Source organism: Elgaria multicarinata, chromosome 11, assembly GCF_023053635.1.
Source record: "Elgaria multicarinata webbii isolate HBS135686 ecotype San Diego chromosome 11, rElgMul1.1.pri, whole genome shotgun sequence".
Classification (NCBI taxonomy): domain Eukaryota; kingdom Metazoa; phylum Chordata; class Lepidosauria; order Squamata; family Anguidae; genus Elgaria; species Elgaria multicarinata.
In genome coordinates this window covers 34349031-34362287 of record NC_086181.1, presented here as the reverse complement: position 1 = coordinate 34362287, position 13257 = coordinate 34349031, and the positions used below count along the sequence as shown (strand labels likewise).

The following is a 13257-nucleotide window of genomic DNA, read 5'->3' as shown; positions in this document are numbered from 1 at the left end:
ATGCTGTTACTCTAACACATCAGGAACATAGAAACAGTTGTAAAGCATGTAATGGCAGGTAGGGATGAGGGAGGAGATAAATGTTTGTTGTGTGCTTTACAATTAAAGCAATACTCATACGATTGAAAAACCACTCGTCTGATAACGCCCTATAAGAATAACATGGATTGCTTCCGCTGCCTTAATGCAAAATACATTTACCAAGGAATGAACGCACTTTGATTGTAGAAAAGGATTTTATTTATTTATTTATAGTATTTTTATCCCACTCCCCAGCCAAAAAGGCTCCCAGGGCGGCTTACAATTGATCAGTAAAGAAGACAATCCCTGCCCTCAGGCTTACATTCTAAAAAAGACATGACACACAAGGAAAAGGGGATGGGGAGGGAAGAGGGAAAAAAATAAAAGGAAATTAAGGAGACTGTTCAGGCTGGTGGGAAGGCCCTGCTCCCCCTTGTCATCTCCCAAGGAGGGGCAGGCCAACAGCTCCTTCTTCTTCCCCACAGGGTCATTGCTGTCAGTAAGCCCTGTGGGTGTGGGTGTGATCCAACTGGAGCAGGCCCTGTTGGTCTCTCTGCCTGCTCCTGTCATGCTTGGTGCTTCTTCTTCTTCTTAGTACAAAATAATCTGACTGTGTATATGCCAGCTAGCTCTGCTGATTAAAAAATGTAGTTTTTTAATCAAGCCTGTCTGACACTTTCCCTATCAATTATTGCTTTTCAGATAGTCAAGAGTAAACCCCATTGATTTCAACTGCATTTACATCCATCATACTAAAATCAGATGCATGCTTACCTTTGAGTAAACCCCATTGAACAGAGAAAGTAAACATATAGAACTGACTTTTAATAGTGCGGTCACTCAGAAGCCTTTTTTTTTGTCTAAAACAGCAAACTGGAAAGGAGTGCTCTGCAACCCTATGTTTACTTCTGAGGTCTTACTTCTGTTTACTCAGAAGTAAGTCTCTGTCTGTTCAATGGGTTTACTCAAAGGTAAGCATGCATCTGATTTTAGTATGATGGATGTAAATGCAGTTGAAATCGATGGGATTTACTCTTGAGTAAGGGAACCAGCAGACCTGTAGTTTATAAACTTGGAGATGCACAGCTTCGCATGATCAAAGGAAAGGAGAAATGATCCTTTGCACTGGTGGACTATCAGGAAAAAGGTTTAAGGGGGGAATTTAAAATATCCTTAAAAAAAATCATGGGTTGAACTGGGCCGGATCTACACTATTGCTTTAAAGAGCTTTATAACAGTTTCATAGTGCTTTAAAGCAGTTAAAGCGCTTTATAACTGTTATAAAGTGCTTTAAAGCAATAGTGTAGATCCGGCCTTGATTTAATTCAAACTTGGCATGCTGAGAGCTCTACTTAAGAGCTATCACTGTGCTTATTTTGATCTCTTTATCTCTAAAAATTACACAGATGTAAGCAGAGGAAGAGGCAAAATGAGTGCAGGACATGGAAGATGTCATGTGAGTATCGGACTGCAAAACCACACACCAGGCATGACGAGTGTATGATAAATTGCTGGTCTGATGGAGTTCTCAGACTGTCATCACACTCTGGTTTGATCCAGAGAAAAGCCTTGCTTTCTATTGCTTTCCAAAGCCTAGGATGACTTACACATTGATTAGAATGGGAAAAACATATATCTTTTTCATTTTGGGACAGAGTTGGATGAGGGCACATGGAAAGACAGTCAGGAGATTAAATGGAAGGCAACTATGGGAATATTAGAAAAGAGAAGCAAAGGCAGACCGCCATATTGCATTACTCTGTAGCTGTTCTTCAGATAAGTTGATCATCCCCTTGGGCCTACACTGTATGGTTGCAGCAGAGGAAGAAATGGAGCAATAGATCCCACTCCATCAGCTTGGCTGAGACAAGATGCCATTTGGTTCCTCCCCTCTTGGAACTGTTTCTATTCAAGCTTATAATTATAAGAACTGTATAATAAGAACTATGTCAATTCAGGAACCGGTGCCTGAGTGCATTTGTTTTCCTCTTCCTTCCCCATCCCTTCTTCCTTTCATGTTGTGTGTTTCAGAATGCATGCTTGTGGGCAGGGCCTGTCTTGCTTTTAATCAATTTAGAGGCACTTAGTAAACTTTAGGCACTTTATAAATGACAAATCTTGCACTGAAGTGCTTCTGCCCCCACTGTATTCTTCTCACTGTGGCCACCTACATTTCTTTCTCCATAGTGCAAAACAGAATATCTTTACATGAATTTCTGCATGGAGCAAAATAGATGTCTGGGAGACGATATCTTTAGGAATGTCATGGTATACAGCAGGGGTGCAGAACCTCAGGCTCAGGGGTCAAATATGGCCTTCTGTGCTCCCCACCCCCTTACTCCCATCTACCAATCATTTGGTAATTTCTCAGCCTTTGTGCTGTCCCCCCACCCCTGCACCATGTTTATTTATTTATTTATTACATTTCTATACCGCCCAATAGCCGGAGCTCTCTGGGCGGTTCACAAAGGAAAGGAATGCCTTTCCTAAAGCTTAGTTACTGGCAGTAAGAGCTTAAAGCTACAATATGCTGGTGTTTTGGCCCCTCCCCTTTTTGCTTGTGTCCCCTCCCACCATTGAAATGAAGCCCTAGAGAACGTCTCCAAAATGGAAACTGTCCTTCGGGATGAAAACGTTCCTGCAGCCCTGGTATGCACAGTTTGATTTCCTGTGCCCTGGAGCGGTGTTGCACCTTGGTCGCCTCATTTCCCTTGAAGGTCGTCAATGAGGAACTTGTTTTTGGCCTTCAGGGCCTCGAACAGCTGATCCTTGCAGTAGAGGTTCCAGCTTGGCACCAGCTTGTAGAGTTCCCGCATTTTTTCCTGGCTGGTTCTCATTGAGGAGATCTTTTGGTATTGCTCTTCATCCAGGATTGTTCCGTGCAGCAGGTCTAGAACACCCTCCACCGTGGCCGTTCTCTGGATTAGCTGTTCTCGATGTTGCTCAATGAAATGTATCTCTGATGGGCCTGGTGGCTGCATTCCTGTCAAAGAAAGAAATGAAATCTAGGAATACATCCAGACCAGCAGTGTTACCAGTCAGCTGTGGTTCTGTGGTGGAAGACTACGGATTTTAAAAGGTATTTAACTATAAGCACACAGAAAATCAAAAGTCACAGCATCATTTTCCCATGGAGCACACCTGGCTTTCATCGACATTCACTATGCAAATAGCAGGGATAGTGACAGGGACAATGCTCCAGAATCCTATCAGTAGTAGCCTTCTGGAAAGTTAAATGTTGCAGTTGATGCATAAATACTAATCCCAAGTGTGGGAGCCAGTGAAGCTATTAAAAGGACAGTGACAGAAAGAGGAAATTGTCTTCCATCCAGCTCTTCCTGACCTTCAATTTCTGGAATTGGACGAATGGATTAGTCTTTCAGAGTCCATTTACTCTATTAATTTACTTCAGTTTTATAACCCCTTGCAGACTGTTAGTTCTTGTGAGGTTACAGCTAAATCTAATTGCTGATATAAACCCATTTTATAGCAGAAATGCATGTTTTCGGGTTACTCCTAAATCTTCATTAGGAAGAATTGCAAGGTTTTTAAGAGTCCTTGGGCCTCAAAGTAACAAGTCTTGTTCCTTATATAGCTGAAATGTGGCTACTTTCTGTCTCTTGCCTGATTTAGAGTTCTGTGTACTTCAAATGTTTAAACATTGCTACAGCAACAGAAGGTAGTTCAGTTACAAGTGGAAATTGCAACAAAATGTTAAGAGTGTGGAGTGCTTCTGTTGTAGCACTGGGTCATACAGCATTTTTCAATATTTTTGGGGAAGGGGGAATGGCAAAAATACCCCTTGAAAATTGGATTAAATGAAGGGGGCAAAATCAAAGAACTCTTGCTGGGCCAGTGGGGTTTTATTTAAAGTTGAGGTGGCTAGGTGTGTGTGTATTTTCCTCCCAAGATCGGTGGGACCAATAGCACCAATTCAGGACAAAATAGGAAATTAAAGTTACCAGCTGCTGCTAAACCCCATGGCCAGAGGCCTTTCTGGGAGGCCCAGCAATTGCTGAAGTGTGTTGGGCCAATAGCAACTTTTAGTCCCAGGGGGAGCCTATGTCTGGAGGAGATTGCTCAGTGTGTGTGTGTGTGTGTGTGTGTGTGCGCACGCGCGCGCGCGTGCACGTGTGCATTACCTGTGCAGTTTAAAACACTTTACTGAATAACACAACCGAAGGGCAAATTGCTCTGTGGGATAAACTGAGTACTTCGCATACACTCAGTGTATGGTTGCCACCTTGGAATTAGGGCATTAAATCCCGAAAACGGATGTGGAGGATCTGCTTCTTTGAGAATCCCCCTCCAGCTCTCCCCTCTGCCCCAGTGAAGATATTTCCAAAACTGTCACAGAGGTTTCAAAAGGTCCTGAACGCCGTTTAAAAAAAACGGGGGGGGGGGGGGAGAGAGAAAGAAAGAAAAATCCAACCTGTCCCACCTCCAGAAGGTTTGATCGCGCGCCCCATTCCAGAGCAGTTGGGAACAGGGAAGTTTTCATCCTACTCACACCAAGGATGCGATCATCGCGATCAGGCGCTGGGACGCCCCTGTCCTTACCCTTCCTGCCGGTTCTCAGGAGCGCCTCCGCCTGGCACTTGCAGTTGACGGCTTCCAGCACCGCGGCCGTCACCTGCAGGGCGTAACGCTCGGTGTAGAAGCTGAGCAGCAGATCGCTGAGGTCCAGGGCGTCCGCCTTCTGCAGCCGCCCCTTGGGGATGTTGTCGTAGCCCTGCTCGACGGGGAACTCGCGGAGTTTGCTCTTGAACCTCCTGAGCTCGTCGTCCTCCAGGTCCTCCAGGGCGTCCAGCAGGCGGTCGCGGGCGGTCTTCTGCGCCATCGCGCCCCTTCAGCGCCGGAGCCTCGCCCAGAAAAAAAGAAAGCAGAAGCAAAGGCGCAAAGCGGGAGAGGTGGTTCAAAGGGCGGGCTGGTTGAGAAACACTGCCGGTCGCTTGCCCCGCCTTTTGCTTCTCTGGCGGTTTCCTTTTCGGCCGGCCCCAAGGCGGGCTTAGGCAGGCGGGGACCTGCCAGCAAGACCCGCCCTGCAGGCGCTTGGCAGGGGGAGCGAGACCTGCCGCAGCGTGGAGGCTGGTGGCTCCGATGTCAAGGGGCGTTGCATCCGCTCCGGGTGTCAGTCACAACTCAAAAGGGGCCTTGGATAGCTCCTTTAGAGTTCTGACTGAAACCCAGAGCGGATTCACGGCCTTTCCGACATCGGAGCCCCCAGCCCCCACTGCTGCTGCGACTGGGATGGAATTGGCAGAAACGGGAGAAACAGCCGGGAGCGCAGGAGAGAGGCTGGCTGGGAAATACTGCAGGGTCGCGCTGATCGGTAATGATAAAGGGAGGGTGAGATTGTCACTTTCTTCATGGTTCTGTGGGTGTGATAGGATAAAGCTTGTGATAGCCAGCAGCCATCTTTTCCGGCAGGGGGTCTGCGGTTTTAACTGCCCTGTGGCAGGCGAAAGTTCAACTGGTGCAGGTACTTTGTGCAAGATCAGGACCTGGCCTAGGATAAATAGCACTCTGGTTGGGAAGTGCCTTTGGATTCCACCCTGCTGCTAGTTTTGTAGGGTCACCCGGAGGATTTATGGGGCCTGGTGCAGGTGTGACATTGCTCGAAACTTTGCTCTCTCAGCCACTGCACTACGGCTTACACAAGCCAAAGTTTGAAAAGCCACACCCTAAGCGGTGGCCGCGTGCAGCACTAGCAATTCCTATCTTTTGGTCAGCATTCTTTAATTTAGAAAAGACATTACTTTTATCATTGAAAATAATAACGGGAAGTTATAACTAAAAAAAAGTACCCAGCTGACCTATTACAATTTACACCTTTGATTATTATTTATCTAGTGCTTACAGTGTTTACAGTATTTGAAGTGTTAAGTGTTCTGTAACATTACCATAAAGTAAAGCTGTCCCACTGATTTTTACCTAGTGCAAATGACATCCATTTGGAGATTGAAAAAGAAAACACTTTAAAGCTAATTGAAGGAAGATCATTCTTGTAGTTAGCACCCAAATACCCTGTAGGACCTTGAAAGAAAAGATACTTGCTTTTTGCCACCCTACTTCACTGCAGAAAGTACATTTGGAAAACACAGCCACTGAGCTCAGCTCCCCCTGCCCTTAGCTTGGTACCCTGGGTGCCTGCCCAGCTCACCTGCCCCTACAGCCAGCCCTGCTCAAGATGCAACAGCAGGAAAGGGTGCACTTGGTGACTCAAAGGGCAGTGGCGGGATGTGTGGTTAGCAACTGTCAGCTCACTTTCCTGGAGGGAGCCTGCAAAAGCAGGGCTCCCTGTGTCAGACTGCGTGGGATGTGTTTGAGCATGACCACCAGGCATTGTTTCATTGTAGAATTATTATGTTTTTATCCAGTCTTTCCCCTCAAGGGCACAGGACGACTCGGGAGAAGATTCCACACACACACCCTAAGAAGAGCCCTGCTGGATCAGACCAAGGGTCCATCGAGTCCAGCACTCTGTTCACACAGTGGCCAACCAGCCATCGGCCAGGGGCCAACAGAGCAGAATATGGTGCAACAGCACCCTCCCACCCATGTTCCCCAGCAACTGGTGCACACAGGCTTACTGCCTCAAATACTTACAGCTACTGGTGCAACTGGGTAATTTTAGACCCTGGACTGAATAGTCTAATGGGGAGTCTGGCCAGTGATGCAGCTGTGGTGGGCCCTTGAGGCCAAAGTCTTCGGGCCAAAGTCCAGGCCCTGCAGCTGCCTCTCCCTCAGTATCCCGCAGAACAAAGCAAGTGAAGCAAACTCCTTTTTATTCCTGAAGTCATGATGGTGCTATGATTTAAGTGAGATTAAAATGCCCCTCCCCTGATCCTTAAATCCAAGGTCTAAAATTACCTAGTGGTACAGGTAATTAAATCCAAGGTCTAAAAGTTCTGCAGCACAGGTGATCTCTTGGGACATCATCCACATTTGGGGTGTGCTAGGTTGGGGGAAGCTGCAGTAAACTGATATCCAAGTCTTGTAGCTGCAAAGGAGTTCTAGGTGCAGTGAAAGTCTGGAGGCACCGGTGAAGCATGGATGGGGACTCTAAGCTCTTCTGATTCTTATACCTCTTCCTGGGTGGTTTATCTCCAGGCTACAGTGAAGAAGACAACACTGCTGGAATCGCAACATCATGCTCATATTGAGGAAAGTGAAAACCATTGGGCTGACTGGAACTGCCCAAATCTTGAATAGTCTGAATTAATGCAAGTCTAGTCCCCCAAAAGGCTGGAAATCCTTGTTGCCTGAAGCTGAAGATTTAGGCCTTAGCTAGACCTAAGGTTTATCCTGGGATTGTCCCGGGGTCATCCCTGCCTGCTCCCTGGATCCCCTGTGTGTCATTTACATGAACAGGGATGACACCGGGACAATCCGGGAGAAACCTTAGGTCTAGCTAAGGCCTTAGACTCCAAAGATACTGAACATGGGAGCACTTCAGAAGCCACCAGTTGCAGCATGGATGACTTGGAACTTGAAGCAGAGGACTTGTGAGCAAAAAGCACAGTGGACGTGGAAGTTTGTGGATGGTTGGCCTTCCAGAGGAGGTAGTGAGGAACAGAAATCAGATGAGAAATGGCTCCTAAAGAGAGAACATAAAATTTGATTTCAATAGTCACATCGCTTTTTAAAAAGGGGGTTGCTAACCATGAAGTGACACAAACATAGAAAAGAATTTAAAATATATATATTTGTAAAAAGAGGAAATGCAAAGAAATGGAACTATTAATGCTCTCACTCTCTAACATAGGAGAGGGTCCCGTTGAACTTTTGCTTCCTGTGTAGTCAGAAAGGAACTTCTTCTTCGTGGTCTCTGTGCATCACTCATATGGGCTCTGCGCCTGCGTGGAGTGCGTTCCGGAAACTTCTATAGCTGAGGCAAACATTTTGGGTGGGAACCCCTCCCCCACTGTCCACTGGATTCCTGCCCTTCTCCTCAGTTCTCTTTCGACCGCCTTGCTGAAAGGATGTCTCGTTGGGAACTTCTGTCTTTCTCATGAGGAGAAAGCTTTAGAGTGCTGAGGTTTCTAGTTCTTTTTAGTTTGTTTTCAGTGTTTGTTAAGTCTTAATTTATTATTGTTAATATTTTTTGCTATTTTACCCTCCAGCGATCTTGGATCGTATCAGGAAGGGCTCACATGGTTGTTAAGGCCTTTTTCTTCTGAAAATGTGTTGAGTGTGGCAGCAAGTTCCCCCAACAGACAGATATTCTCTGAGCTGTTTGGGAGAGGCTTGCATCATCGAGACCTGTCGCCACTGTATGAAATTCATGACAAGCCTTCTGAGGGCTAATCGTGTAATGGTGATTCTGAGGAGAAATGCTCTAGAAGCCATGGATTCTCCAAACCGATTGATGCAGCCACGCACGGAAGAGGTTCCTCAACCTCTTTTTCAATTACTACCTTCTATCCATTTCCTTCTACTCCGGTGGAAGTTGAATTACACTCACCTGATGTAAGGCAAGCTCTTGTTTTTGCAAGGCTGCATTGGGCCAATTTTGTAAGACTAAAATATCATTTGCCTATTACATTGTCCTTAAATGAGGGCAATCACTATTATCACAAACATTTGTGATGTGGATTGTGAATGCTATTAAACTTCCCTTTGAGTTGGAAGGCTTACAAATCAATCGTCCTGTAACACCTCATTTGGTGCGCACTGCCTCAGCGTCGACAGCCTAAGGCAGGTGACTGTCGATCCTGGACTTATGCAGAGCGGCTACTCGGTATAAGCCCTCTAACTTCATTATACACTACTGTCTGGATGTTTGACCCAGGACAAACTGTAATTTTGGGCAAGCAGTTCTGTCATCCATCTTGAGATGGCACATTGATCTGCACCTACCCTCCACCAGGGAGTAAGCTTGTTAATCGCCCATATGTGTGATGCACAGAGACCACGAAGAAGAAATGCAGGTTGCATTTCTTTGAGTGGTCATCTGTGCATTCACACAACCCACCCACCATCCCCACTTTGGTGTCGATATCAATGTGCCATTGATACCAAGTGGTTTCTCTCCTAGTTAAGAGGCCAGCAATTTGGTCTCAAGGAACTGAGGAGAAGGGTGGGAATCCAGAGTCAGTGAACGGTGGGGGAGGGGTTCCTGCCCAAAACGTTTGCCTCCGCTATAGAAGTTTCCGAAACGAGCTCCACGCAAGTGCAGAGCCCATATATGTGAATGCACAGATGGTCACTCGAAGAACTACAGTTACAGGTAAGCAACCTGCATTTATCAGGAAAATACTTGCTTCTTCAGTCTCACCTCATGCTGTTGTGCACAGATTAAAAGAAATGTGGGGAGAGACAAAGGAAGAAACCGCTATAGCTAAGAGAGAGGCAGTGATCCCATGGTGAGGAGGTAATGATGATGTATAGAAAGAAAGAAAAGCAATGGTGCATTGATAATATTATTATTCATTATTTTATACATTACTTTCCCCATGCTGAACCTCTTGTCTCACAAACCTGGCACTAGTTCAGCCGGGTGCTGAATACGCAGGCAAGGCTTCTTACTTCCACATGCAATGGACATGCCCCATTGTTGAATCTTTTTGAACCACAATATTCAGGGAGATCTTGACAATAACTGGTCAAAATGTTTTGTTCCACCGTAAGCTGCATTGTTTAGTATATTTGAGTTAACAAAAACTTACTTTCATTATTTTTCTGTTTGTATTACTAACTCGACTGCTAATAGTTAAATGATGAAATTTTTTGAGAGAGCTGTCACTAGTCCTGTGGTACATAGCACTGTCAAAAAAAGTATACACATCAAATGTGTCTCTCTAGAGGACAAACCCAACCCAAGGCGTTCCTTACTGCCCGGCAAAACTAACTCACTGACAAAACGAGCTCAGGAAGAGCTCTGCCGCCATCTTCTGGTCAACTCCACTAAACACATTGAATGTTTTGTTTACCCAGCTGGAGAAACCTTTATTTGAAATGGACTTAGTATGTAAGGAAAAGAAGTAGTCAGAGCCTTTTCCTCATCAGAATCCTCTTCTGTACACTGGAAGGCCTGAGGCGTTGGTGTCACAACACCATGCAAAGAAGCTGTTCCCATTCCTGAGGAGGAGAAGGATTAATTACTTGTTTCCATTACTTGTTTTCTTCTTTTGTATTACAAATAATTGCGGTGGGGAAGGGGACATAATCATTTTTGTTTTAAATTCAGTTGCAAAATGGCTCTGGGAAAAGGATTAGGCTCCTCTTTGCCCACATCATGCTCCTAATCCAGATTGGAGTCCCCACGGCTGATTTTTGCAAAGGAAGTCACAAGCATGCAATTAAAAATGCCATTAAATTAATCTCTAATATTACCCCTAAGGAAGAGGGAGAAGATGCAAGAACTAGGAGGGAGAGAGAGAGAGAGAGAGAGAGAGAGTCAGTGATGTAAGTGCAAGAAACAGAGAAGGCAGTACAATGAAAGCTAGATAAAAGAAAAACAGACACAATTACAGAGATCACTATTTGGGGCATCAGCATTTATAGGTATTGTTACTATAATCATGAACTCAGAGAGTGTGTTCCAGCAGGCTTGTAGGCAAAACAGGGCCACTCAGTAAGAAGTGTGAGATTTTACCATGCTTGAGAGAACACTGAAAGTTGCAGAAGTTTGATTTAAAAACCCAACAATATTTGAAACAACCCACCATGGTCTGAAAATGCTTAATCACCATGGGATGTTGACTGAAACCAGAAACATGCAGGTATGGAGTGCCTTATTTTAGCCACTAGTAGTTTATTAATAACCTGGAGGAGGACGTGGCTACTTGGTGGGAACCCTGAATAGCAGTGATCCTCTTGCCAGGATGTGAGGACACTGCTATAGTTTTTTTGCTGGACCCACTTGTTCCCTCTAATAGCAAATGCTTAATATCATTACAGGGCCATCCAAAACCAAGAGTTTCATTTCTAGAAGCACAGGAGCTATGCATAACTATAGAAGTTTGTACTTTAAGAAGTGGCCTTACAGTTAGACCATAGAATTTGCTACCATAAGATGTCATGATATCCAGCTCCCTCGGCAGTTCACAATAATTAAAACCATTCAAAGTATAAAACAAACAGTATAAAAACATGATATAAAATACAATGTAAAAGCACAACCAGGATAAAATCAGCAGCAGTGCAGGAATACAAATTTAAAATACAAATTTAAAACAGCAAAGTTAAAATTAAATTTATAGACTGTTAAAATGTTGAGAGAATAAGAAGATCTTCACCTGGTGTCTGAAAGAATATAGTGTAGGTGCCAGGTGAACCTCCTTAGGGAGCTCATCCCACAGCCGGGGTGCCACAGCAGAGAAGGCCCTCCTCCTGGTAGCCACCTGCCTCACTTCCTTTGGCAGGGGCTCGCGGAGAAGGACCCCTGAGGATGACCTTAGGGTCTGGGCAGGTACATATGGGAGGAGGGATTCCTTCATATAGAAAATGGGAAGAAGCTCAAACTGGCATATCCAATGGACTGTAAAGCACCAAGAATGTTGTCTACCATTTATTTCCCCACAACTTCATTGACCTTATTCACAGAGGTGATGAGGACATTGGCTATATTCATTATTATCCCTCTTTTGTTGGCTGTCTTAAGAGGCAAGCCTGAGAGAAGTGGTAGATAGACAAAGGCAGGGACACTGTCACGGTTCCTTTCCACTTCTCTGAGTGAAACTGGAGAATGCCCCTGCGTCTTCCTATTTAACACAGGGAGGATTCTTGAGCCTGAGAAGCAGGAACCTTCTTGGCCAATGTGAATTGGGAAGAGCCCTGAAATTAGGGTGACCATATTTGGGAAACCAAAACAGAGGACACCCAGTGGGGGGGGGGAGCATGCTTTCTAGAGCTTCCGGAAAGCGCGTCATTCCCCCCACCATGCTGATGGCAGCTGCTATTAGTGTGATGGGGGAATGACACACTTTCTAGAGGTCCCATTTCTGCTCCCCATTGTTTCAATCAGGGCCTTTTTTATAATGTCTGGAAATGAACGCTTTCTCCTTTAATGCACCGTTAGAACAGTGGTGGGGAATGACACACCTCCGGAGCACATCATTCCCCCTGCCCCACTATGCTAATGGTGGCCTTAAAAGGGAAGGTGTGTCATTCCCGGACATCATAGAAAATTACAGAAGATCACCCCTGGCACCCAGGATAGAACAAAAACCTGGACAAATCTGGGGAAATCCTGACATTTGTCCACCCTACTGAAATGGTGGGCAAGGGAATCCCAGCACTCCCCAAAGCAGCTGGTCTTGGGAGGATCAGGCCCCAAGCTAAAGAAGTTGACCATTCCTGTTATCTCTTATTTATTTATTTTATTTATTAAAACATTTGTATCCCGCACTATATCATTGGGATCTGAGGTCGGCGTACAGATAAAATCAATTCAAACAGTATAAAGCAATACATAATTTACAGAGCGAAAAATATATTAAACCATTAACAAGCTAGAACCAGTAGAAAATTTAAAAGCAATAAAAACAATTAAAACTATGTGCAACTTTGATGAATTTAACCCTCAAAGGCTTTGATAAAAAGCCACTTTTTAACTTGGCACCGAAATGAAGCCAGCGTCTGCGCCTGTCGGGCCTCTAAGGGGAGGATATTCCACAACCGAGGTGCCACCACAGAGAAAGCCCTCTCTCATGTCCTGCCATAATGTGTGCCTTGCGTTTGTGGGACGCAGAGCAGGGCTCTTCCAACAGAACTCAGGCAGGCATATATAGGGAGCGGCACTCCCTCGTGTGCTGAGGTCCCAAGCCATTTAGGGCTTTAAATGTCATTGACAACACCTTGAATTCTGACTGGAAGTGTATAGGCTGCATATGTTTATCCCTTCCTCAAGTATCCTACAAAGCTCACAACTGAGTACAGGGTGTCTACACATATGTACAAATGTATGTGTGAGAGTGTACACGCATTCATTTTCAAAATAATTGTGTACTTTTAAAATAGTGGTATTTCAGTCACATGTCATTCTGAAACTGTTGAGTGAGGCTGCCTTGGAGATTTGGAGAGAGGAGCCACTACTATACTGATGGCAGCAAGCTTTATTTTTCATAATCTAGTTATGACAGTGGATACCTGTCATGCCTAACCCTACTGCCCCTGTTTTGGGAGAAGGTGTTTCAGGTAATCAATCAGAATCAGATTCAGAACTAGAAGACACAATGCCAGACACCAGCCAGCCTGTACCAGTTGGGGAGGAAGCTCTCACGGGCGATT

The 13257-nt window shown here is 45.1% G+C and overlaps 2 protein-coding genes across 2 annotated transcripts in view; both read right to left on the bottom strand.

Annotated features, from left to right (window-relative positions):
• Positions 1-217: 217 nt before the first annotated feature.
• LOC134406438 (apoptosis-associated speck-like protein containing a CARD) lies at positions 218-4923 on the bottom strand. Its single transcript, XM_063137866.1, has 2 exons — positions 4582-4923; positions 218-3004 (listed from the first exon to the last, which is right to left on the bottom strand). The coding sequence occupies exons 1-2, from the start codon at positions 4859-4861 to the stop codon at positions 2724-2726; spliced, it is 561 nt and encodes a 186-aa protein (XP_062993936.1). The 5' UTR covers positions 4862-4923; the 3' UTR covers positions 218-2723.
• Positions 4924-7338: 2415 nt separating this feature from the next.
• LOC134405665 (uncharacterized) overlaps positions 7339-13257 on the bottom strand; it is a 35314-nt gene continuing 29395 nt past the window's right edge. The window contains exon 16 of the mRNA XM_063136910.1: positions 7339-7621. Within this exon, the coding sequence (XP_062992980.1) occupies positions 7380-7621 (242 nt within the window). The 3' untranslated portion in view covers positions 7339-7379. The remainder of the gene's footprint in view (positions 7622-13257) is intronic.